The sequence below is a fragment of the Tribolium castaneum genome, chromosome 8 (assembly GCF_031307605.1).
Source record: "Tribolium castaneum strain GA2 chromosome 8, icTriCast1.1, whole genome shotgun sequence".
NCBI classification, from domain to species: domain Eukaryota; kingdom Metazoa; phylum Arthropoda; class Insecta; order Coleoptera; family Tenebrionidae; genus Tribolium; species Tribolium castaneum.
This window is the reverse complement of record NC_087401.1, coordinates 15,102,595-15,127,903: the sequence shown is the minus strand read 5'-3', so window position 1 is coordinate 15,127,903 and position 25,309 is coordinate 15,102,595. Positions and strand designations below refer to the sequence as shown.

The window sequence follows — 25,309 nt, the reverse complement described above, 5'->3', positions numbered from 1 at the left end:
ATTTTGACATTTATTCCGCACGTAGCTGATTTATTTATTTATTGTCAAAAATTGCCTAAGCTAATGATTAGCGTCGCAGATGTTGCTGCCAACATAACAAAAAAGTATCACATTTAATGAGAAACTTTGGTCTATTATTTAATTTACGACTAAAACGTTACAAAATCAACAAATTTCCCCTTAGAAAATGACACTTTCTTAGAAAATAATTGAGCAATGGTACAATACTGCGTGTATAACTTAAAACTAGGGTTTCTTCATAAATAACTCCTTCTCGAACACGAGAACCTTATTATCTAGTAGCCGCTGCTTCCGCTTGTGCTTGATATAGAAACAGAAGAGGATCACGCTTCCCGTCAGTAAGAAGGCTGTGAAAAAGCGCTGAAAAATCGGAAGAACGTTGACTTGGAAATAGACCAAGCCGATGATATACCAAGGTAGGCCCATCTGGTTCTGCAACAAACAACCAATCACGTCACCACACGTCACACGTCACGTGACTCACGTATTCCAACCAGAACATAGGAATGACAGTGTCGCTGAAAGGCGTGACTAATTCATTAAAACCTGTCAATTTACGCACGACTAGGTTGCTTTGGGACCGGGCCGCCGATTCGAGTGGCACCCCTGTGGTCTGAAAATCCCTAAATAAAACCAACTCAACTATATATATTAGGGGAAGTACCGGTTCAACGATGAGGTAAGACGAGTGCTTCGTCCGGTTTGGCTTCATTCCACTGACGTACGATCTAATAATCGAGTCACCGTGGAGAAAATGAGGGAAACTCGTAGCTAGGGGAAACCCAAAATGACATTTGGAAATATCCGAAAGACCATCGGGTAAATCCGGCTGCCCCCGAAAACAATCGGCTTCGCTCGGCTCCGTTCGGTTAAAAATGGAGTCGATTAAATCAAACCGGAACGCATTAACCCCATATTTAGACACATCTTCTACAAAAAAATTGCTTGTCGTGATTTTTTCATTAATTTTGTCACTTACTTCGATGGTGGAGGACCGCCATTTTGCAAAATGTCTTCCGCCAGTACTTAAGAGTGGTGTTTTTGGTGATGTATTGAGGGTAAGCCACGCCCTCTGATGAATTCACGACTCCGCCCCCACAACTAGCCCCGTAATTGGGGAGGTCCTTAGAGCCGTCGTATTTATCAATGAGGAAGAAATTCTCGTCCCCGTATTTCGTCCCAATGTACACTGTTACAGTGTTGGTGAAATTTGTGTAAATCTGGAAAAAGCGGGGATTTACCGGGCGAAATTACAGGTTTCTGTAACGACAAATACTCACGTGGGGCGGTTCCAAAGTCAGCGTTATAGACAAATTAGAGTTTATTAAGTAACATTATTTACGCAAGAAATTATTAGCTAATTACACGTTTCTGCATTAATATTATCACTCAATCAGAAAAGCATTGGTAAAAAAGCTACGGCGAAATCAATTTAAAAAAAAATCGGGGATTTAGGGAAGATTTTAATTGTTTTTTAATAACAAATATGGAAAACTCGGGGATTCCCTGGACGCAATTACAGATTTCTGTAATTTGTTCTCTGTTAATTACACATAATGTTGCAATAAAAAAGCTAAGGATGGTTATTATATTGCTATGTTTCTAAAAGGATCTTCCAATAAATTAATTAACAAAAAAAATCGGGGTTTTACCGAGAATCTTATTACAGGTTTCTGTAATAGCAAAAGTAGTTTTCAACGAAAACAGTAAAAACACTGAAATTTTAACTTGTTTTCTGGCTTTTTTATGTATTCTTAAACGTTTTGTAATAAAATTTAGTATGCATGGGATTAAAGTTATAAGTAACATAGAAAAAAATCGGGGATTTACCGAAGATCGGGGATTTACACAGATTTCTGTAATAGCGGCAACTTACCCGCGACAAGATCCCTAGATTTTTGATCGGAACTAGAAACGGCGCAATTTTATAGGCCGCATCCAGCATCGGATCTGTGAAGTTCCACAGGAACTGATCAATGGTTAACTTAACAAACTGTTGCGGTTTAACCGATCTCGTCAACAGGTTAAACCCTAACTTAACGAAAAAGCTCTGTTCGGACAAATACGACGCGATGCCCTAAAAAAATCGGTTATAACCGCTCGTTTTTTTTTCCATTTTTCGTACCAGCAGAGCCCAATTAGGCACCACGATGGTCGCATTCAGATCAATGCTATTCAGTTCTGGCAAAAAAATCGCCTTTCGCGTTGCCACATAGGTCATGGTGCCATTTTCGTTGAAGGTCACGTTGGTATGTGTCAATTTCTCCCTAAAACCATCTCGTTAATATTACAGAGTGACCTAAAAAATCGCTAACTAACATGAAGACGATCGGGCCGATTTCGGCCATGTTTATTTTAACGTTCGGGTTATTTAGGAACTCTTCGGAATTAGTGACGTTGTAGAGGTAGGCCCTGATTATGACTTCATCTGGGGGATTTTTCCACCATTCGTACGGGGGAAACCCCGGCGTCATTCGGAGGCGTTCGGCCATTAGTATTTCAAACGGCGTCCAAATCAGCGTCGCCAACCCCCAGACGAGTAGAACCCCGCCGCCGATGACGTAACACCACGCTGGAACAGTGTTGCCATAATTAGAACGACGAACTTTCACGTAGATCAAGTTCACGGCCAACTTTTGCATAATAGTTGCAGCGGCCTTGAGCGCTTTCACTGCGTGTCATTTTCACGTTGGCAGCAGTGGCGGCTCGTGGCTCAACACAGCCCCCTTTATTTCCCAAAAAGTCCAAAAACATATTTTTGTCTTTTTCAAATGATTCATATAAGTCAAAAAATGACTTATTTCGCACAAACTCACTAGAATAGGCCAAATTCTGGCTAGTTTTTGGTTTTTTTTTTGGTTTTTTTGTCCTTGGGGCGCAATTTCCCGGGGATGAGCTCGTTTTTCGTTTTTTAATGTGAGTATTTACGGACAATACAGTCGTATTATTAAATGGACGCGTGTCGTAATCGAATGCAAATTACTTCTTACAAGTACGAAACCATGTCAATAACGTCGCATTTCCTAATGTTTTATAATAAATTAATTATTGTTCAAGCGAACTGAAATCTAATTAACGAATGTGCTCCATATTGCAAAATGGAGGATCACAGCCGACTGAGTGAATGGAAATGCATCGTAAGTTCACGGTTGGCAGCATTGCGTCATTTCGGAAATTTTACCAGAGTGTTATAAGTGGGGCTTTCTTCGATTAGGTAAATAAGGTCACGATTTTCCAATCACAAATTCGGAATCACACCTCCAAAATCTCGTTTGTTTATTATTGAAAAGTGAATGAAATTTGTTTATTTTATTAGGCTGAAACGTATACATGACATTTACGACTTTTCGATTTTGTAATTACTACAAGTAATTGTGTATACTTTATATTTGTCAACCTTGAATGAGTTTGAATATAGGTATACACGTATCGCGATTGCATTATAATTTATGTCACTTTATGAACGATAAAATCAAGTCTGTTGATGACAGTTTTTTTCAAAATTGATACTTGCGGTCGCCATATTGAGACGTCTTTTACGACTTTTTCGCGCAAAATTACTCAATTGTTGCTTATTTATTATGTAGTTAAAGTGTACAATGATAATTACAAAAGTAGGAAACTTAAAAAACTACTTAAACGCTTGATTAGCGGCAAAAACATTTTTGCAATTCGAAAATACCGCCAAATGGGGCGCACAACCCTAATCCTGCCAAACTGAAACAATATTTTTTTTTGAAAAATTTGCTACTAAAATGTGGCTTTAAAAAACGTTACACTTACTTGGATTTTCAAATTGGATTTCTTATCGTGTTACAATAATTAACATAAAGAAACTCTAAATTTTACGGATTTTTGAAAATATATTTACGAAATAATCAGGAAATTGCCTTTTTGCACCTTCTGTGCATTGAGTCTTAATCGTGTAATCCCGAATTACGTCAGATAGTCCAAATTTTTCTTTAATGTCTCATTTGTCATTAATAATTAACTCAAAAAGTCAGATTCTTAAGGATTTTTAAAAGGATATATGAAGGATGTTTCTTTTTTTTGCTTGCGTGCACAAAGTCTTAATCTCATACGCCAGAATTAGTTAATGCAGTCGCAAAAACATTGTATTTATAGTTTTTATACTACTATTTCTAGTTTTAAGTCCAAATTGAAAAGTTTTCGATTCATTTAGTTATTTAGTTCAGAAAATCTTATGTAGGTAATAACATCAACGAATTTAGATAAATTACCACAAGATTATTAAATTTTTGTATTTCAACTTCTTACTGTAACCATAATTAATAAAAATAAATAAATAAATACCTAAAGAAAAAATTGGGAAGCCTTGAAAAAAATATATCGAAAAGGCCATATTTTACAGTTTGTGTGCATTTAGTCTTAGTCCTGTAAGCTCGAATTAATTAATCAAAAAATAAATAAATAAATAATAAATATCTAGATAGAAAAATGGAAAAAAATATATCGAAAAGGCCATATTTTATATTTTGTGTGCATTTAGTCTTAATCCTGTAAGCTCGAATCATATATTTAGTTCAAAAAATCTTATCTAAGTATTAATTCGTAATGCAACGACATCGACGAATTAGGACAAAATAACACAAAATTATTCTTTTTTTTTTGTAGTTAGACTTTTTACTGTAAGCATAATTAACCAAAAAATAATAATTAATTAACACATTTATAAAAAAATGAGATTATTTGAAAAATTTAAATATTCGAAAAGACCTTATTTTATATCATATGTGCATTTAGTCTTAATCCTGTAGACGCGATTACTTCAAATAGGCGCAGTAACAGCAAATTTAATGGATTTGAGACCAGATTGGAGAAATGTACAAGAGGTCTTCAATAAGCCCAAGTGAGCACATGCAAATTCGAGATATATTTTTTGTGTATGCTTTTCTAATTAAAAAAAAATGGAAATTTTGGGGAAAAAAGCGAAAAATTAGCGACTTACTATTTTATGCCCGGTTTTATTTATGTTATAAATTTATAAAAAAAAAATTTTTGGGTGCTGAACATCGTCAAAAATTGAAATTTGTTCGTTTGATTTTGTCTTTTGTGTTTGTTTTTGGGCGTTTTGCGGCGCAATCGGCGTAATAATGTCTGAATTGGTTCTCCCTTTCTACTTTTTGTTTAAATTATGATTTTTGCTCCCACATTTCCAGCTCGATTTTTGCCCCTCAATGCCCCTTTGTCCAATCACCGCGAGTGAACGTAACGCATTTCAAGTACGAGCAAGTGTCGTTTTTTCCGACCAAATCAGCGGTTTCGAAGTAGAACATTTGCTAATCGATTAAATTACAAAATAACGTAATTACTTCTAAGTATAGAAGAAAAAAAAACTTACGTCGCTTCGACGTTCCCTCGCTGATCGTCTCCGAGCTGTTTCTCGAGCCTTTGAGTAGAGCATCTTCAGTATCAGCCGTGCTGATCTCGTCTTCTATGGCAGACATCTCGGCCGACTAGATTCAGCTGCGTGCGTGCTGGAGCATCGTAGGGCGACCTGTGCACATTATTGAGAGCACATTCGAGACCTGATTCGATTTTTTTATTAATCGAGTAGGCTAACAATGACCCACTTGGACCAATTCGATTTATTACACATAGAGAGAAAATTATTATTTAAAATTGGTGGTTTGAAATTTATTTGTGCTTTATTTAATGATGGCGTAATGACTGACCTTCCGCACCAGGAATTTTCACAGAGAGAGCGGAGGGGGGCTTTAATCGTATTTAACAACAAAGACATAATCGTTTATCTGATAATTTGCCGCACAAGGTGACAAAATTCGTGCTTTTGTGTCTGATGTTGTGTTTTAATTGCGTATTTCGGACAAAATAATTTAATTATGAAATTAATTGTTTTGGCCTACTTGGGAGACAAATTTTCCGCATTAGTGTCACTATTATTATTATTGTTTGTGTGTGTGTTTTGAAAAGGGAAAGGAAAATCTAGTCACTCTCTGGACAAAAGAACACTTCTACCATGAATGAAGTTGGAGATAAAATGAATGGAAAATTAAATTTGTTTATAAATAATAAAGGAATGTCAATGACACACAGTTGGCGAAAAAATGACGGATTGTGAAGAAAAGATAAACAGCTATTATTGTAATTATCATTTTTACTTTTCTTCCGATAAATACGTAATTGAATGATACGAGAGTGTTGATATAATTATGTTAATGAGGCATAAAAAACTTAATTAAGATTGAGATAAATACAAAAAATAATTCCGATCTTAACGATAATATTGATCTAAGAAATTTAATGTCATAACTAAAATAACAAAACTCAAAACAAAAAATAAGCCAAAATTATAAGCAACTAATATTTCAGTTAAAAATCCAAAATCTTAAAACAAACATTCTGAGGTTTCCTAGTTTTAAAATTTTGTGTTTGAGTTTCAAAAATAATAATAATAAATAAAAATAATAATACAAAAAGAAATAACAATAACAACAAAACAAAAAGTAAAGAAAAAATCTCAAAATGTTGCCAATTTTCAATTCGAGATTTAAGATGATTTTGGGATTCTTACATTTTTAAAGAGATTCTGTAAAAGAAAAAAATGCGATTCTATAACTACAAGACTGAAAAAATAAGCCAAAATTATAAGGAACTGATAAGTTAAAAATCAAAAATCTTAAAATTAAAGTTCGGAGATGTCCTAGTTTTAAAATTCTGTGTTTGAGTTTTAAAAATAATAATAATAAATAAAAATTATAATGTAAAAAAAATAACAATAACAACAAAACAAAAAGAGAAAAAAGTCTCAAAATGTTGGCATTTTTCAATCCGGGTTTTAAGATGATTTTGGGATTATAATATTTTTAAAGAGATTCTGTAAAAGAAAAAAATGCGATTCTATAACTGCAAGACTGAAAAAATAAGCCAAAATTGAAAACAATTGATATTTGAGTTAAAAATCAAAAATCTTGAAAAAACATTCTGAAATGTCCTAGTTTTAAAATTCTCTGTTTGAGTTTCAAAAATAATAATACAAAAAGAAATAACAATAACAACAAAACAAAAAGCGAAGAAAAAATCTCAAAAAATACGTTTCTAATTTGATACTTTAATCTAACAATTTTGTGAATTGTGTTTATTTAGTGCACTCCAAGGGAGGAATTAGCCCAGATTTTGCAAATTAACAATTTAAATTATTTGATACGTGCATTTTTAACCCGAATTAAAGCCAATAAAATTGTTATTAAATAACGAGGCTAGTGGTATTTGTAACAAATACATGTTCATTTAATGTAATTATGTGACTTGTAATTATTTACAATAAAAGTGTATTTGTTTAATTAGCATTTTATTTTATTGCAGAAAAACAAAAACGTTTGATGACCCCTATATCAAATATATTTTTATACTAATTAAAGTGACGAAACTTCAAACAGAAAGTAAAAGAATTAAAAATGTGGGAAAAATAAAACGGAAATCTTTAAATCCGCAATTAATTACAACTAATAATAAAGTTGTAGTTGTATTGTAACTATTTGAATTATTTTGAATAAATTGTGCTTTATGTTAATGGAAGATGTTAGCTAATTAATCGACAATAGAGTTTGTGTTTGTTTTATTTACCTTAAACCGGTTTACTGGAGCTTATAATTAAAATTTGAAATAATACGTTATAAAATCGCAAAGAGGAAGCTGTCATTATGTGAATTATGACGCAGGTTTAAAGGAACTAACAGAAAAAATAGCAAGGACGGAAGAGTTATTAGCAAGATTTATCTTTGATTAAATTAGAATCAGGAAGAAAAAACTGTTTCACTAATAAAAAAATTCCGCTGTTTTGACATTGCGCAGTGGACCTTCCCCAAAGGCCAGCCACGCAACCCTCCGCTCATCTCGCCCTAAATATTTGTGATTTCGTCAAAATTTCGCCAAAACCGGTCGACTTTGAACTCGAATGTGTTATGAAATGGTGTCTGTGTGCGAATTTTCGTACTTACTAGATTTGGGCTCCGCGAACGCAACGCCGCACCAGCAGAGCACCGGAATCCAAACGTGAGCACCGCACAAACGCAACGTTTAAAATGCGAGTGAGTGTTGCGACTCCGGATTTGTCCGGGTGACCTTGGGACAGGGGTGGGATAGCCGGACGTGAGGACCTTGCGATGAGGAGGTTTGGGCGTGTGAAGGTTGACGGGGGGTTTTCGGTGGTAGAGAGAATTGTTGCGAAAGATGAGGCGGGAAAACGGTTCCGCGATTGCCGACCTTTGCTGTGAGCGGAATTTCATTTACAAGCCGAAAAAGGTCGCATTCGACGCTATTTTCAATTTCCAACTCTATCGAGTTCCTGTACTTGTTAAAAAAAAGGAAAAAAGTCCGAAATTTTTCTAGACTTTGACCAAAGATTAGAAAATTTCAAGATGCAAAGTTTTCAGGATCCAGAAAAAAGAGTGAATTTTCAAATAGTAAGGTCCTAAGTTTTCCAAATTTCTGAAATTCCAAGTGAAGCTGTGGTACGCTGGGAAATCAAAGTGTTCTATAATATTATCCAATGTTTCTAGAATCTGCAGTTCTAAATAAAACTCTAGTTTTCTAAAGGTTATTGTCAAAATCTTTTAAAATCTAACGAATCCAAATGTTTTACGATTAATACTTCGATTTTTCAAACTTTATTAATGTTTTAATGTTCTAACATTTAAAACATTCAAAAATAAGTTTTTTATGCTTTAATCTGCTTCTACTGCTTTAAAATCTAAAAATAATAAATAACTGATACTTTAGGATTAAAGATTTAAAGTTGTTCTAATGTTTTAAGACTTTCAAGATTAGGTACAATCTCTGAGATTCTTCTAGAAACTAGAATTTCAAAATTCTGGAATTCTAAATGACATTAGATATAGCAGGCTATTTAGAATTTTGCTATTCTGATATTTTGCTTTGGAAGTTTAGAATTCTATACTCGAAACATTCTACGAAAAAATTTATGATTCTAAAATTCAAAATATATACCCAAAGTTTTCGAAACTTTAGACTTGAACATGTGAACTTTGAAACTTCTAAACTTCTAAATAACTAAAACTTGAAGATCTAAAGTTTCAAAGTTGTTCTAAGTTTCAAGATTAGGTACAATTTCTAAGATTCTAAAATTAATCCCTTTATTCTAGAAACTAGAATTTCAAAATTCTGGAATTCTAAATGACACTAGGTATAGCAGGTTATTTAGAATTTTGCTATTCTGATATTTTGCTTTCGAAGTTTAGAATTCTATTCTCGAAACATTCTACGAAAAAATTTAAGATTCTAAAATTCAAAATATGTACCCAAAGTTTTCGAAACTTTAGACTTGAACATGTGAACTTTGAAACTTCTAAACTTCTAAATAACTAAAACTTGAAGATCTAAAGTTTCAAAGTTGTTCTAAGTTTCAAGATTAGGTACAATTTCTAAGATTCTAAAATTAATCCCTTTATTCTAGAAACTAGAATTTCAAGATTTTGGAATTCTAAATGACACTAGGTATAGCAGGTTATTTGGAATTTTGCTGTTCTGATATTTTGCTTTCGAAGTTTAGAATTCTATACTCGAAACATTCTACGAAAAAATTTAAGATTCTAAAATTCAAAATATGTACCCAAAGTTTTCGAAACTTTACACTTGAACATGTGAACTTTGAAACTTCTAAACTTCTAAATAACTAAAACTTGAAGATCTAAAGTTTCAAAGTTGTTCTAAGTTTCAAGATTAGGTACAATTTCTAAGATTCTAAAATTAATCCCTTTATTCTAGAAACTAGAATTTCAAGATTTTGGAATTCTAAATGACACTAGGTATAGCAGGTTATTTGGAATTTTGCTATTCTGATATTTTGCTTTCGAAGTTTAGAATTCTATACTCGAAACATTCTACGAAAAAATTTAAGATTCTAAAATTCAAAATATGTACCCAAAGTTTTCGAAACTTTACACTTGAACATGTGAACTTTGAAACTTCTAAACTTCTAAATAACTAAAACTTGAAGATCTAAAGTTTCAAAGTTGTTCTAAGTTTCAAGATTAGGTACAATTTCCAAGATTCTAAAATTAATCCCTTTATTCTAGAAACTAGAATTTCAAAATTCTGGAATTCTAAATGACACTAGGTATAGCAGGCTATTTAGAATTTTGCTATTCTGATATTTTGCTTTGGAAGTTTAGAATTCTATACTCGAAACATTCTACGAAAAAATTTAAGATTCTAAAATTTAAAATATGTACCCAAAGTTTTCGAAACTTTAGACTTGAACATGTGAACTTTGAAACTTCTAAACTTCTAAATAACTAAAAGTTGAAAATCTAAAGTTTCAAAGTTGTTCTAAGTTTCAAGATTAGGTACAATTTCTGAGATTGTAAAATTAAATAATTATTCTAGAATCTAAATTTAAGATCTAGAATCTAGAATTAAGATTTTAATGTTCTAATGTACTAAAGTTTCTAAAATTATGGTTTTAGTAAGTTTTTAATGTTTTAACTTTCGACTACTCTACAAAGTTTAAAAGTAATAATTGAAACTTTTAAATAATAAAGAATACAAGACTGTTTTAATCGATGTTCAAATACTTTCAAAATTGTCCATTTCTAGAAGTTCTAATACTATATTATTCAAGATTCTAGAATCTAGAGACTTTTAAGTGTAATATTGAAACAAAAGAAGTCCGATTTACTTATATTTTCGGATTGTAAAAAATTTGAAACAGGTATTATTTTTTTTTATTAAAAAATATAGATTTTCGTTTATGTAATTAAAAAAAATCTTTGTATGACGCTGATAAAAACATGTTAAAAAGTAATAATATTTCCTCAAAACTGAAACCATAAAGTGCTAAATAGTATTTTAAATATAACTACATTATATAACAAACTAAAAAACTTGTTTTTCTCAGAATGCATAAAATATGACTTTCCTTGTTTTTTTCCTGCACTTTTCATTTGACACAACATAAAACTATTTAGGTAACATGTGTAAATATTTAATAAATTTATTACATAGTATCGGAGGCTTCAAATCTAACATTCACATTCTTAATATCACTCCTAAAACTAATTAAAGACCTAAAAAATCTTTATTTTTAAAAATTTTTTACTTAAGAATCCAGTTTTACACATGATTCTCTGATTCCAGTGAAAAGTTTACTTAAAAAAATTAACATCTCAAAAATTCTGACTTTTGAAATTCTAAAATTTGCTCACCAGAATTTAACATTCCAATGACTATCAACAAAAATTGACAAAATTTGCGTCTGGTTTTTATAAAAATTAATATAAACAACCGTGAACTCGAAATTTGGTGCCATTCTCTGTCGAAACAAGTGACCAGTCAAGTTATAAAAAATTAAATCTGGTATTTCACAGTGCACTAGAAAGCCAAAACAAGATGTGCGTTTTTTGATTATTATTCAAAAGATATATGTAAAAGATATTTAGAGCAATCGTATGAAAGTGAAAAATGGTGAAAATAATACCCGTATTTCCCAATGACCCAAATTATCGTTACAAAATGATATGAAACAAAAACCATACGAGACAATTAAGATTCAAGACTAGACAAGCGTAAAATTTTTATTTCACGCTTTATGCACACACCTCAACCATCTCTTTGCACAAGAGCGAAAAAATAACTTACCAAATCAAATATTTGGAAACCTTGGCCTAGACCGTTAAATTAGTGTTATTACTTAGCACTTACTTGCCTGGGAAGGAAATGTAAAAATTTGACATTTTATATACTCAGCCTCTCAATATTTTTGTTTACAGTTCATCAGATTTAACATTTGACTCTTACAGTGTGCGCAAATGATGTTTACTGTAACCTTGATAAAGATCTTGAAAATTCAAATTTATTGTTTGCTTAATTACTTATTTTTAGAAATTTTAGATTACGAGTGGAAATTTAAGTAATTTTTGCTGTAATAACAAAGATTGTGTTTCCGAATTTTGCAAACTGCGTAAATCATTGCTTGTAACGCGAAATGTTAAATTTCTATTTGAATAAAATTTGAATAAACATACAAGTCACAATTTTTTTTACGTTGGCAGGTTTTTCCTTAAAATAAACTACAAAGAAATTTGAATTGTTAAATGTTATAGACGTACAAAAACAATAAGGAAAATTAAAATTGTCCTCTCAAATTTGTTGCAATATCCTGCTGTTACCAGTCTCATCAAGAAATCCTCAATTAATTAATTTCAAGTTCTCATACTGTTTCAGAAATTTTTCGATTGTTGTGTAAGACATGAGGATCATTTGTGTTTACTTTTCTATTTTCGCACACTCTTCAGACAAAATTGAATTTGTAATTATGAAAAAACCCATCAGGTGTGGTATTAAGTCATTGTTATTTCAAGTACTGTGGTAAAAAAACTAAATAAAATATTCAAGATCAGAAAATTCTGATAATTTAGCGACCCTAATAACCTTGGGTTTCTAGAAGTGTTTTTGCATTTAAGGTCACAGGATTCTAAATTCAAGGATTAGAAGTTCTTGGTTTCTAAAAGCAAGATTCTATGTTGGAAATAAACTTTATTACGAAATTTAGAATTCTATAACTTATTCTTTAATGTACATATTGTCCATTCTATAATTTTAATAAAATTCTATGGTTAAAAGAGCTTGCTGAAAACATAGATTTTTATTATCTGGTTTTTTCGTTACTACATTTTTTTTATTTTAACAACAATGAATTTGTAAAAATTAGGGTTTTGGGATTTTAAACTGCAATCTTCACAAGATTTTAAATAAAACTCTATTTTTTCAACTTTATAGATTATCAACTTTTAAATCTTTAATAGTTTTTGCAAATATAAAATCATCGAGTTCCCTAATGATAGTAGATCTTGTTTCAAAGTTTAATCTCAACTTCTACGCTACTACAAGTTTTTTTTTTCATTTTAATAACAAGTTCTTAAAAAGCCCGTTTTAAGATTTTAAACTGCAATGTCCACAAGATTTTAAATAGAACTCTATTTTTTTCAACTTTATAGATTATCAACTTTTAAATCTTTAATAGTTTTTGCAAATATAAAATCATCGAGTTCCCTAATGATAGTAGATCTTGTTTCAAAGTTTAATCTCAACTTCTACGTTACTGGAATTTTTTTTAATTCAATAACGAGTTTTTAAAAATCAAGTTTTAAGATTTTAAACTGCAATGTCCACAAGATTTTAAATAAAACTCTTTTTTTTCAACTTTATAGATTACCAACTTTGAAATCTTTAATAGTTTCTGCAAATATAAAATCATCGAGTTCCCTAATCATTGTAGATCTTGTTTCAAAGTTTAATCTCAACTTCTACGTTACTACAATTTTTTTTATTTCAATAACGAGTTTTTAAAAATCAAGTTTTAAGATTTTAAACTGCAATGTCCACAAGATTTTAAATAAAACACTATTTTTTTCAACTTTATAGATTATCAACTTTTAAATCTTTAATAGTTTTTGCAAATATAAAATCATCGAGTTCCCTAATCATTGTAGATCTTGTTTCAAAGTTTGATTTTAACTTCTACGTTACTACAATTTTTTTTATTTCAATAACGAGTTTTTAAAAATCAAGTTTTGAGATTTTAAACTGCAATGTCCACATGATTTTAAATAAAACTCTATTTTTTCAACTTTATAGATTATCAACTTTGAAATCTTTAATAGTTTTTGCAAATGTAAAATCACCGAGTTCTCCAATTATAGTAGATCTTATTTTGAAGTTTAATCTCAATTTTTAAGTTCCTTAGTTAAAAAAAACAACATTTTTTGGTGGAAAATTTTTATTATTATTTTTTAATTAAGTTTCTGTGTCTTTAATTTTTTTTTAGATTTTAGACAAAAAAACTTCTTATAATTCTTTAATTCGAATAAGTTTTATACTCACAACAAGTCCTGTTGTTTTAAAATAAAAAACACCAATTCCTTCAAGTTCTTTAAAGATAAATGGCTTTATGTAACAATAATACGATCAAAAATACTCCAATTTCTGATTCTAATAGAATTCTATTATTCCAACTTTCACGCTTTGACCCTGAGATTCTAAAAATTGAGGTTTTGAGTCTTTCGGTTGTAGAGTTTCAATTTTAAAGGTCACAGAATTCTAAGTGAAGTTTCTAGATTCAGAATTTTAAAACATAAAAAAACAAGAACAGGATCAGAATTTCGTTATTTTAGTTACTGTCTTATTTTTTTACAAAATTTGTAACAAAATACTGGAGCGTATCGAATTGCAGGCACTCCTCGATTCGATACATTTATTGTTTGTTGCAATTACTCCAAATTAGCAATCCTCTCTAAAAATCAACCTTTTACTCTCTCGACCACAAGCCTCTCACTAGATTCGTGAGTAATTAATCGGAATTTTTTCGTTGCATCATCTCGTCCTCGTCCAAAATTTGTAAAAATCTCGGCATTTTTACAGACATGCGAGAAGCAGAAAACCGTCCTCCTTGAACATCACCGTTTATCTTTCATGTCTTGAAAAAAGTCAATAAGCCTTGATCCACCCAGTTCATCGTTCCCGAGTTTGTTTACCTCATTTATCACAATTTAAATTAAAAATTTTCGTACGGTAATAATAGCACAAATCTGCCATTACATCACAGCCGCTAGCGAAACACTTAATAACCAGCTTGCGTCTAAATGCCGTTTTTGAACTTGACTCAAATCGGCGCGCTTTGTTTGAAAATCGCAAATTTGCCGAATTCTCAACAGTTGGCATTTGGCTAATGACGAAATTCGATGCCGCTTCAAATCCGAACAAAGAAAATTCGGGTCGTGTGTGTCACACACACACACACACAATTCGAAATTAATATTTATAAGAGAGACTACCGAAATTTGAAGTAATTACTGATTAGAATCGTTGTCGTTGCAAAAGACGGACGAACATCCGCTGGTTTCGAGCAACTAGCCTCGGATCTGGTGGAAGTCGCGGTGCTTTCATTAAATAATTTTTAATTACGCGAATGTGTTGTACTCGTTAAATCGTAAGCGTGCGGTTTTGTAATCGTTAATGTTGTATGACGTAAGGATTTCGAGTTTTTGCCATGGCCTGGCCTTTGACGATTTGTGGGAGGAATCGCTCGGATAATTACGAGAGCAGGCAACCAATTATACAAGTTTTTTAATTAACACCCAGATAATTGAGATTGGAAAGCCATTTTCGAACATTTTAAATCGAAAAACACGTGGTTTTTGGTCGCATCATTAAAATCTACTAATTTTGTACAAAACTGAACTTTTTTGCCAACAGGGCTGGACACCCCTGAACCAAAATTCGCTCACTCTAGCAAAATTTTACAAATTTTTTTGCTTTTACAGCTATCTCGAGTTGTTAAAAGTACAAAAAAGTCAATGAGTTCGATTTTTTAATGTTTGATTTTTCAAATTTTTGCGAATTTTTTCGGTATATACATAGATAATGCTATGAAGTTTATTATCGTTGGAAAGCCCTTTCAATTATCTATCTTTTTCAAAAAAGATCATTGTTCTCCGGCGAACAGGTAGTTTTCAAGAAAATTGCAAATTAAATTAAAAATATGTAAAATAGAGCAAAAGTCAAAAAAACTTATTTTTTTTTAATTTTCTTATTCAGTTATAAAAGTGTAAACTATGAACGTAAATTTAATTTTGACTTTCTTAAACGTTGAGAAATATAAAGTTTTGGGCACCCCTGAATCAAAAATCGCGTTTTTCTAAGAGACTGTAAGTGCCATCAGTAAAATAGGACCACCATTAAAATCTATGAACGATTCTTTATAAAATAGCGAGGATTTGAGACCATTCGAGCTATAATATATTTCGCACTGACCTTACGATTTTTTTCGAATTCTCAAGACAAAAAACTAGCTACATATTTTAAATTATAATTACATATAAAACTTACAAAATTAAATTTTTTAAACTTAATTGTGTCTTTCTAAAACGTAGCTAAAAGAGTGCTGGACACCCTGAACCAAAGTTCTCTTTTTTTTGGACTATCGTTCAAGTCCCAAAATTCTTCGTGTGTTTTTTTATGTGACAGTGATTTTGAGAGGTTTTAGAGAGAAAGTTTTCGGATGCTTTATACCATTCGATTTTCTAAAATTTTGGTCTAGTTATCCATGACAGTTACGTCAATCCCATGTCCATTACGGAAATAAGATCCCAACATAATTTTTTATGTTCATCGGTGAACATTTCCGAAGTTATTTACGCAATTTGTTTCAGTGCTGGCAAAACTGTCATGGATAACTAGATCAAGATTAAAAAAAAAATCGCATCGCAGTGTTATAGCTGATCTTATAAACCTTTACTTATCTCGAAGGAAAAATAATAACATGAAAATACCAAAATATATTTTAATTTAATTTTGGCTCTTTCTCTCAATGATGAGAAACTTAAAATTTTGGACACCACTGAACCAGAATTGGATTTTTTTTCTAGAACAGTTGATCGTATCGCTAACTGTTGCTGCAGATTTAAACTATGTCGCATCATTTTCCATAAACACAGCAGTTCTGTTAAGTTTTTGAAAAAATTTTTCCAAACAGTAAAATAATTATTATTTTTAACGTCGTGTTTTCTTAATCTGTGAATAATTTAAAGTTGTTCGAGCTATAATTTTGTAGAAGAGACTTGCTGATATTTTACTTCTTAAACAAAATATACTGTCCGTGTCACAACTTTTTTGCAGGTTTAAATAACTTTGTAAGAAAATTTTCGAAAAAAAAAACAATTCTTTCAAGATTATAAACACGCTTTTCTGAAAAAAAAATAAAAAACAAAAATTCAGAGTAGTCTAAGAACTTAACCAAAAAATTAGCAAATTTGCATTTTTTTGGCGAAATTGTAGACCATATCACATTTTTTTAAGATTTCAATGTCCCTTATCATTTTCCATAATCCCAGCAATCTTATTAATTTTGTGAGAAGTATTAGACACGCATTTTTAAGAAATTGTTCTGCTTCCTAAAGTTGTGAATTATTTTTGATTTTTTGGACACCCCTGATTCAAAATTCGCATTTTTCTCCTAAACTAATCACCATATCGCAAAGTTTTTGCATCTTATCACTTATCACGGCCATTTGGCGGAAAATTTTTGAAAAAACCCACACAAGTCATCTTTGCGTTGCCACAACAACGCTTCAAATAATTAAGTCAAGACTTATCTTTTCATGCTTTTATAATTCGCGCTTCAAGGCCAACCCGATTCGCTCGTACGGGAGAAAGGTGTTGTAAGACACGAATCAAGCAGTCGTGGTGCTGTGCAAACAAATGCCCGTTGTTCTTCCGTGACCTTGAAATGCGCAAACGGGCCTTAATCGCCGGTATGCTACTTGCAACCGTCGTTTTTTTCGCCATTATAGGATTCGGGGTGAAATCGAGTGACAGTGATAGAACCAACGAACTCGTTTTGTTACATGTGGTAACGTGATGATAAGCAAAAATGAGGATTACTTCAGGTCACGTGACTTTTAGATAATCAGGCATGGGGCAAGGACACCGGTTGATACCTATCCAAAGGATCCCTACATTAACGAGAGTTTTTATCCAGTGGGCTGGGGACAATTGACAAATGTGGGTAAGGCGGACTGGAGACTAAACACTTGACTTGACTTGACTTGTGCAGAAGGGGAAACTTGAGCTTTACAACATGGGGAAGTTCCTCCGAAAACGCTATGATAAGTTTTTGGGGCCTCATTACACCCCTGATATTTTTTATGCCCAAGCTACGGACGTGGACCGGACTAAGGCCAGCCTGCAGATGATTAATGCGGGCCTTTGGCCGCCTCAAATCGAACAAAAGTGGGGGCCGCTAGACTGGCAGCCCGTCCCTGTACACTCTGAACCTTTATCAGAAGACAGTGTAAGTAACCCACGAGCGAAAAACCCTAACCTCCCCAAAGTTACTACTAGTGAGACGACCCTGCGCCAACTATCACCTTGAACTTGACCGTGTCTTAAAATTACCAGAAATTCGGAAAAAATTCGAAGAAAACGACGAACTTTTCCGCGAATTGAGCGAAAAAACGGGAAAAAGTGTGAAAAATTTTGACGACGTCCAGGACATCTATAACACACTTAAAGCTGAAGTAACGTAATTTTTAATCCATTGGGGTGTTTAACACGGTTTTAGGACGATTTCAATTTGACGCTTCCTGATTGGACGAAAGACTACTACCCTGAGCGCTTAACCCCGCCCACTGCCTTCAGCTTCGTGCTCAATACCTATACTGACAAGCTCATACGGCTCAAAGGCGGGGTTTTGCTCAAAAAACTGGTCACCGATTGGACGGATAAAGTGAAGGGGACATTACGTCCCGCCCAGCGCAAAGCCTTCTTATACGGAGGGCACGATTCCACAATTACCAATCTTTTGAGGGCTTTGGATGTGGGGGATCCCCAGATCCCGGATTATGGGACTATGATCCTGTTGGAATTTTCACAGGACTACATTACGAATACGTTCGGGGTCGAAATTTACCTCCGGAACTCAACCGGGGAACCCCACAAATTAAAAATCCGCGACTGTATCGAGTTTTGCCCTTTGTTTCATGTAAAAAGGTTACGATATGACGTCATTCCGGACAATTGGGACAAAGAATGTAAGAGTTATGATCCGAATTATACGCCCCCGCCACCAAGGGGGCCTTAATTTGTGTTAGAAATTGGTATTTTTTTAAATAAAAAACTCGTAAGCTTGTAATTATTTATTAAAAAAAAGAATAAGTTATATCACAATTAACAATTAGTCGGAGCTAGTGTTGGTAGTTGTGGGGCGAATAAAATGTGTGATCTTGATTTTACGAAGTAGACGAAAATTAATGAGAAAATAAAAACGATCGACCCGATTGCAATGGTCATGTTTTCGTGGGCGGCGGACGGTTTGAGGAAAATTCGTAACTTAATGTCGCCCCAAGTCGATTCGGTCCAAGTACTGTACTGGCCCGAAGACCAATCGTAACCTAAATTTTGTAAAAAAAAAAAAATAAATAAAACCTCGTAATAACTGAGACTCACCATCGATTATAAAAGCCGGGCTTACGGCTTCAGTGAAATTCATCGTGATGCGGTAGCACAGGGTCGTATTGAGATCATCGAGACTCTGAGACATGTTGTAGTAACGCAAAGCCTGAAAATTAAAAAAAAAAGGCAGTACGGCTCTGTCCATATAAGCGGAAAACTGAACAAATTGGGTCAAAAGTTGGTTTACTTCCGCGATTTTGGAAAAATTAAATTAAAAAAGCGAAAAAAAAAGAAATGCTTTAAAATTATGCTTCTCGTATTTTTTGGTGTTTTAGAATATTTCTCGGTCAGGTCAGGAAAGCAATTATTTCAAGAAATTCTGTTAAAAAAGCAAAAAATCACCAAACTAAATGAAAAAATGAGGTTATTACTGGCTTTTTGAACAGTTTTTATGTTTCTTAACAAAAAAAAAAACGCAATTATTACACAAAACTTCTGAAAAATAAGCCAATGTATTATCAAGTTAGGTCAAAAATGACGTTTTTAAGCCAAAAAAAAACAGTGCGGCTCTGTTTAAAGCAGAAAACTCAACAAGTTGGTTAAAAGTTGGTTTGTTTTCGTGTTTTTTTGGAAAAATTAAGTCAAAAAAGCGAAAAGAAAAACCTAACTGCTTTAAAATGATGCTTGTAATTTTTTGGTGTTTAGAATATTTCTTGGTCAGGTCAGGTCAAGTCACAAAAGCAATTATTTCAGGAAATTCTGTTAAAAATAAATTTAAAAAATCACCAAATTAAATGGAAAAATGAGATTATTTATGACTTTTTCAAGCGTTTTTATGACAAAAAGTGCAATTATTACGCAACTTTCTAAGAAATAAACCAATAAATCACCAAATTAGGTCAAAAATGACGTTTTTAAGTAAAAAAAGCATAAAATCAAGCAGAGCAAGTAAGTCCTTTTTCAACCAGAAACGCAATTATTTCGGAAAGTTACATTAAAAATCAATAACAAATAACCAAATTAAATGGAAAAATAGCTTTATTACTGGCTTTTTGAAGGGTTTTAGCACGTTTCTTAACAATTATTACACAAAACTTCTGAAAATTACGTCAAAATATTATCAAATTAAATCAAAAATGACGTTTTTAGGCCAAAAAAACGAGTTTATTGCCGTTTATGAGCGCTAAACTCACATCAAAATATGCAATATTTTCCAAAATTTCGTCGAAAATAATAAAAAATTATCAAAAATAAAAAACAAAGAAGTTTTTCTGTTCAAAACGCAATTTTTATTTGAAATGTTACAAATAAGCTCTTTTTCAAACAGGAACGCAATTATTTCGCAAAATTTCGGCAAAAATAAGCGGAAAATCGCTCAACTATTTTAAGAGTTATATTAATTTTCTATGTTTTAAGTGTTGAAGCACACTTTTGAACACAAAAACAAGTTAAACTAATTAATTAAATCAATGAACTTTGGGGAAAATATGACGGTTTTTCTGTGGTAAGCTTTAATTAGCAGCGATTTAAAATTTTCAAGTCGGTTTTAATCGAATTCAATTCAGTTTCCACAATATTTCATTTTCTGCGTAAGTGAAATAAAATAGAATTTTCCTGATTTGTGACGTCTTGAGTTGGGTAATTTTCACGTTTTCGTCACTCAAATACGGTTAAATACATTAGAAAATATTTTATTTATCCCAAAAAATATTAAGTAATATGTAACAAATATCAATAAAGCAGACAAACCTCTTTGCAAGCAATTAGTTACCTAAAGCCTTTAGATTATTTTTTTGTTCATGACGCTTTATCGGGATATTCTTACACAATTTTTGTGCCACTTTATTGCATTCAGTTTAACGCTTGCAGTCGTCGCGAACGCACGTCTCAGAAATTTATCAAGTGATCACATAAAATAAATTAATAATTTAGTAGCGCGCGTTATTTAAAATTGTGACTACAAACAGCAGCAGGAGACGCCACAAGCTGTGAGTGTATTTTAAATTTCTTGAAATAAAAATAATTGAAATAATTTTCTCAACACGGTAATTTTATTATTTCAATTATATTTATATTTTTTCAATTAAATATACTTACATAGTTTTTGGGTTCGTTGGTACAATTGGCATTGCCCTCCCCCACCACATCCCCCGTAACCCACCCCAAAGTCAACCCCACCAACGTTGTAATAAAATGCGGGGCCAACTCCACCCCAATGTACAACGAAAGCGGTTGTTGCCTCAACTCCTAAAACACTAAAATCAACCCAAAACCCCCACAAAACTCCCTCACTTACCAATTTCTGAATCGCTTGGTGCACCCGACAATTCGAATCCTCAAGATAACAATAAAACAACTCATCTATAAACTGCAAATCGGCGATTTTTTCACCAAAATACGACTTTGAAGTAATCTCACTGTACAGACTTTTGGCGAGCATTGTCGACACGTTTTGAATATGTTTCTGAATATTATCACCGACAACACTATCACTACTTTTGCTCAAATTCAAATAAACGTAATTCAAATTCGTCGCGTTATCGTAGATCGAATTATAAAAATTATTCAAATAACCGTTTCTATGATCGGTTAGAATTAAACTGGGGAGTTCGGTCCGGTTCTTGAGGAACGTGTGGAGCGACCCGGGGGGCAACCCATCGCTCGCCTCGTCCAAATTGAGCCCCCCTTTGTTGGCATACAATTTCAAGAGAAAATCACTCGGTTTATTTAAATAATGCGCCACCACAGTTTCAGTCCAGTTTAATTGACTCAACTCCACAAACAAATCAATATCATCGATCGTAATCTCAGGCAGGTAATCCCCCGACTTGGCCGGGAATTTCCCCCTCAAAAGCTCGTAAACAAAACGTTGCGACCCGATATAATCGTACGTCTCCCCGTTAAAAATCACAAAAAGCACATTTTTTTCATAATTATTATCGTTAGTCGTCATTTCTTTGAGTAATTTTGCGGTGGCTAAAAGTGCAACGAGCCCCGTAACTGGCGACACCGCCCCTGCTGTCTTATCAAACATCGAGGTGGTGTCCAGGCGCGCCCCCACAATGATATACTTGGCGTTGCGGTTCGGTTCGGTTAAGTTGGCCCCCTTGACAAGGGGGTACAGGGCGGCCCACACGTTCTGGTCGCCCAACGGGTCGCAAAACCGCACCGGGTTTAAGTTAGTGAACGCGTTCGAGCGCCTGATACAAGTCGAGCTGTTGGTGGCCGCGTACATGAACGAAAGCAACTGTAGGGAGCATAAAGACCTGTCCCGTTGCCCCCCGAACGAGAAATTGTTGTATTTTTCGAAACATTCTTTCGCAAAAGTGAGACTCTCGACACTTTCGACGTAAAACACCGGGAATGGTATATCGTGGTAGAGGAGCCCCGTGCCGTGGGGGTTCCAGACGTTGGTCGCTTTGCAGCTCCCGGGGAGGCTGGACGCGGGGTTGGGGCACTGCTGCTCGTGGGTGAAGTGTTGGAGGGGCGATTCGCTGGGGTAGACCAGAAGGCCGGAGATTTTTGGCGTTTTTTTCAAACGTGCGATGTTTTCGGAGGTGAATAGGTTGGTGGGGATGATGGGGACGTAAGGGGGCGCCGTCCCGTTCTTGATGATGAAGTCCAGGTCGCTTTGCGAGGCGCAGAAGTGGATGGCTCCGGTGGAGCCACCACGCTCGGCTAGTTAGATGAGTTAGTGGTTTAAGGGGGCGCAAGGTACTTACAAGTGCAGCCGATTTGGTGCGTCGCGTTTAGGCGCCGGAAACAGGCCTTGGACGCGTCAATGTTCTCGTACATCTTGTCTTTTGTTCGGATTCCATTTCCTGAAACGGAACGTCATAACCTCATTTTTTTCCACTTGAAAAAGTAGCGGTTTTAAGGGGTCAGGGTGACACGTACCAATCATCAAGACGCTGCTTATGATAATTAAACGGAAAAGTGTAGTTTTTTTATTAAAATCCATGATTTTGGCGATGAATAATATTTTTATGTCATTTTACCGAAGTGTCAACACAAGTTGTCATGCTAGTGGGTATAAAATTACAGTCGACCAGTTCAATAACCAGTTTGTTCAGGAAATAAACGGACCAAAAATGTTAAAAAACAAGCTTTTTATATTTACAAGAACTATTGCCGCGGAAAAATAACTAAAAATTAAAGAAAAAAAAATTGGAGGAAAAAACACCAAAGTACCTCTTCATGCTCTCAGCCCTTTCCCAGGGCTAGTTTTTTTTAAATATTTTCCTAATGTAAATAGAGTCTTAAATGCTCTTTTGACCTCTAGTAAGAAAAACGTAGCACACTGTTGAAAACACATAGAAAAAAATTAAAAAAATTAGATAAATAACAAAAAAAAACAAAAAATTATTTTCCAACCCTTTCCCAGAGCTAGATTTTTTCCAATTTTATTTCTAACGTAGAGTCTTAAATGCCCTTTCGACCTGCACTAGCAGAAAAGTCTCACATTGTTGATATCACATAGAAAAAAAAATTAAAAACCTTCGAAAATTATTCAAAATTCAACTTTACAACACTCCTTCCCAGGGCTAGATTTTTTTTAAATATTTTCCTATTGTAAATAGAGTCTTAATTGCTCTTTTGACCTGCACATTGTTGAAAAATATAGAAAAAAATGAAAAAACCTTTTAAAAAATCATAAAAAAAACAATTTTCTAACCCCTTCTCAGGGCTAGATTTTTTTCAAACTTCTTTATAGTGTAGAGTCTTACGACCTTTTCACCTACACTAACAGAAAAGTGTCACATTGTTGATATCACATAGAAAAAAATTAAAAACCTTTGAAAATCATTCAAAATTCAACTTTCCCAGGACTAAATTTTTTCCGATTTTTTTTCATATCTAGAGTTTTGAATGTTATTTCGACAATTGCATAAAAAAATCAGTCGATTATTTTTTTTAACATTTCGGGACTGTTTGGCGTTTATTTCCTTTATTGATGTAATTACATAAAGAATAAACAATATTGAACTGGTCCGCGGTACTAGCGCCAACTTGAGGTAAATGAAAACACCAAATAACTAACAAAAATTTATTTCGCTATTATTTCACGTGAGCCCCTCCTGAAACGACAAAGTCTTGCCCCCTTGAATATCCTCCTGCATGTCCGTCGCGATTTTGCGATATTTCGCCGCCAGTTCGGGATTTTTCTCGACTCCTGTAACCAAAACTTAGGGATTTTTACCACGTACTAGACTACCAACCGTCTCCTTTGGCATACATCTGGCTGAGGTTGGCGCAACTGTACATATTCCCCAACTCGCAGCCTTTCAACGCGAACTTAAATGCTTGTTTCATGTCTTTGGCGACGGCGTATTCAATTTTATCACTGGAAGTGTCTTTGGGGGATTTACGGACCCCGGCAATGTACATCCCCGATAAATAATAGCACGCGTTGCTGTGTTCCGCGTTACAGGACTTTTCCAGTAGTGCCATCCCCTTGAAATTAAATTAAGTTATTTTTTTTTTTGGGGGGAAAAATAATTACTTTGATGGGGTTTTGGGCAATCCCCTGCTCCTCGTTTCGCGTGATTAGGAGCAAGCCTTGATGGAAGCACGACGTGGGGTCGCCTAGTTCGCACCCTTTATCGAAATAACCGTAAGCGGCTTTAAAATCGGACTTTTTCGCCCCTTTTCCAAGCAAGGCATAAGTGGCGTATTTGGAGCAACTTTTCGCATATTTATAGTCATCGCACGTCGTCTTGTACACAATCCCGGCCTTTTCGTAGTTTTTGTCGATCGATTCCAGATAATCGGCCAGTAAATGGCACACTGGAACCAATCATTACGTGAATTGTTACGAAACGGAAAAGTGGGGTTATGGCAGTTTTTACCTTCGGCCTTTTTCTCGCTGTAACAACCGAAGCGGTATTCTATGCCTAAATTTTTGATGAACTCCTTCACCTCACTTTCCGACTGGAAATTGTAAGCCATTGTTCGGAAAATGACGATTAATTTTGGTGAAATGAGAGTGACGTTTAAACTACTATGCGCGCGTTTGAACTATTCTGTCACGTTTTGTAAACTACTCATTTATTTATTGATAAAATAATATACAGAGTGTTTGAGGTAAATTGCGACAGGCGGGGGACCTGATTGTGACACAGGGCACATTCCAAGCCCAGTTTAGGCTCAAAATTCAAGGTTATTGATTTAATTATTTAATTACCTTCGGGTTTTTTGTCCCTGTAACATCCGACTTTGTACTTGAAACCAAACTCTTGAACGATTTCTTTCGTTTCCACGTCACTATTTTGCATCATTTCGGGTTACAACATAATCAAAGTCAAATATTTGCCAGTACATTAGGCCTACTTGCTAT

The 25,309-nt window shown here is 33.7% G+C and overlaps 4 protein-coding genes across 5 annotated transcripts; 1 reads left to right on the top strand and 3 right to left on the bottom strand.

Annotated features, from left to right (window-relative positions):
* Positions 1-24: 24 nt before the first annotated feature.
* On the bottom strand, positions 25-11,792 carry LOC660240 (scavenger receptor class B member 1). Of its 2 annotated transcripts, none has more exons than XM_015980819.2 (9): positions 11,662-11,792; positions 5,384-5,539; positions 2,341-2,593; positions 2,147-2,288; positions 1,898-2,098; positions 1,001-1,241; positions 686-951; positions 506-634; positions 25-453 (listed from the first exon to the last, which is right to left on the bottom strand). In XM_015980819.2, exons 2-9 carry the CDS (start codon positions 5,487-5,489, stop codon positions 247-249), a joined length of 1,545 nt encoding a protein of 514 aa, XP_015836305.1. In that variant the 5' UTR covers positions 5,490-5,539; positions 11,662-11,792; the 3' UTR covers positions 25-246. The 2 variants fall into 2 exon arrangements, with proteins under 2 accessions (XP_015836305.1, XP_015836304.1); XM_015980818.2 differs by lacking the exon at positions 11,662-11,792 and adding an exon at positions 8,004-8,267.
* A 5,411-nt stretch (positions 11,793-17,203) lies between these two features.
* Positions 17,204-18,712, top strand: LOC660300 (venom acid phosphatase Acph-1). Its single transcript, XM_008192358.3, has 5 exons — positions 17,204-17,431; positions 17,485-17,583; positions 17,636-17,872; positions 17,913-18,098; positions 18,143-18,712. Exons 1-5 carry the CDS (start codon positions 17,309-17,311, stop codon positions 18,659-18,661), a joined length of 1,164 nt encoding a protein of 387 aa, XP_008190580.3. The 5' UTR covers positions 17,204-17,308; the 3' UTR covers positions 18,662-18,712.
* Nct (Nicastrin) lies at positions 18,704-22,997 on the bottom strand. Its single transcript, XM_008192351.3, has 6 exons — positions 22,870-22,997; positions 22,695-22,793; positions 21,269-22,650; positions 21,070-21,219; positions 19,027-19,138; positions 18,704-18,971 (listed from the first exon to the last, which is right to left on the bottom strand). The coding sequence occupies exons 1-6, from the start codon at positions 22,931-22,933 to the stop codon at positions 18,748-18,750; spliced, it is 2,031 nt and encodes a 676-aa protein (XP_008190573.1). The 5' UTR covers positions 22,934-22,997; the 3' UTR covers positions 18,704-18,747.
* Positions 22,998-24,005: 1,008 nt separating this feature from the next.
* Positions 24,006-25,012, bottom strand: LOC103312226 (cytochrome c oxidase assembly factor 7 homolog). The gene is made up of 4 exons (XM_008192362.3): positions 24,822-25,012; positions 24,476-24,759; positions 24,192-24,426; positions 24,006-24,145 (listed from the first exon to the last, which is right to left on the bottom strand). Exons 1-4 carry the CDS (start codon positions 24,919-24,921, stop codon positions 24,036-24,038), a joined length of 729 nt encoding a protein of 242 aa, XP_008190584.1. The 5' UTR covers positions 24,922-25,012; the 3' UTR covers positions 24,006-24,035.
* Between the last annotated feature and the right edge of the window lie 297 nt (positions 25,013-25,309).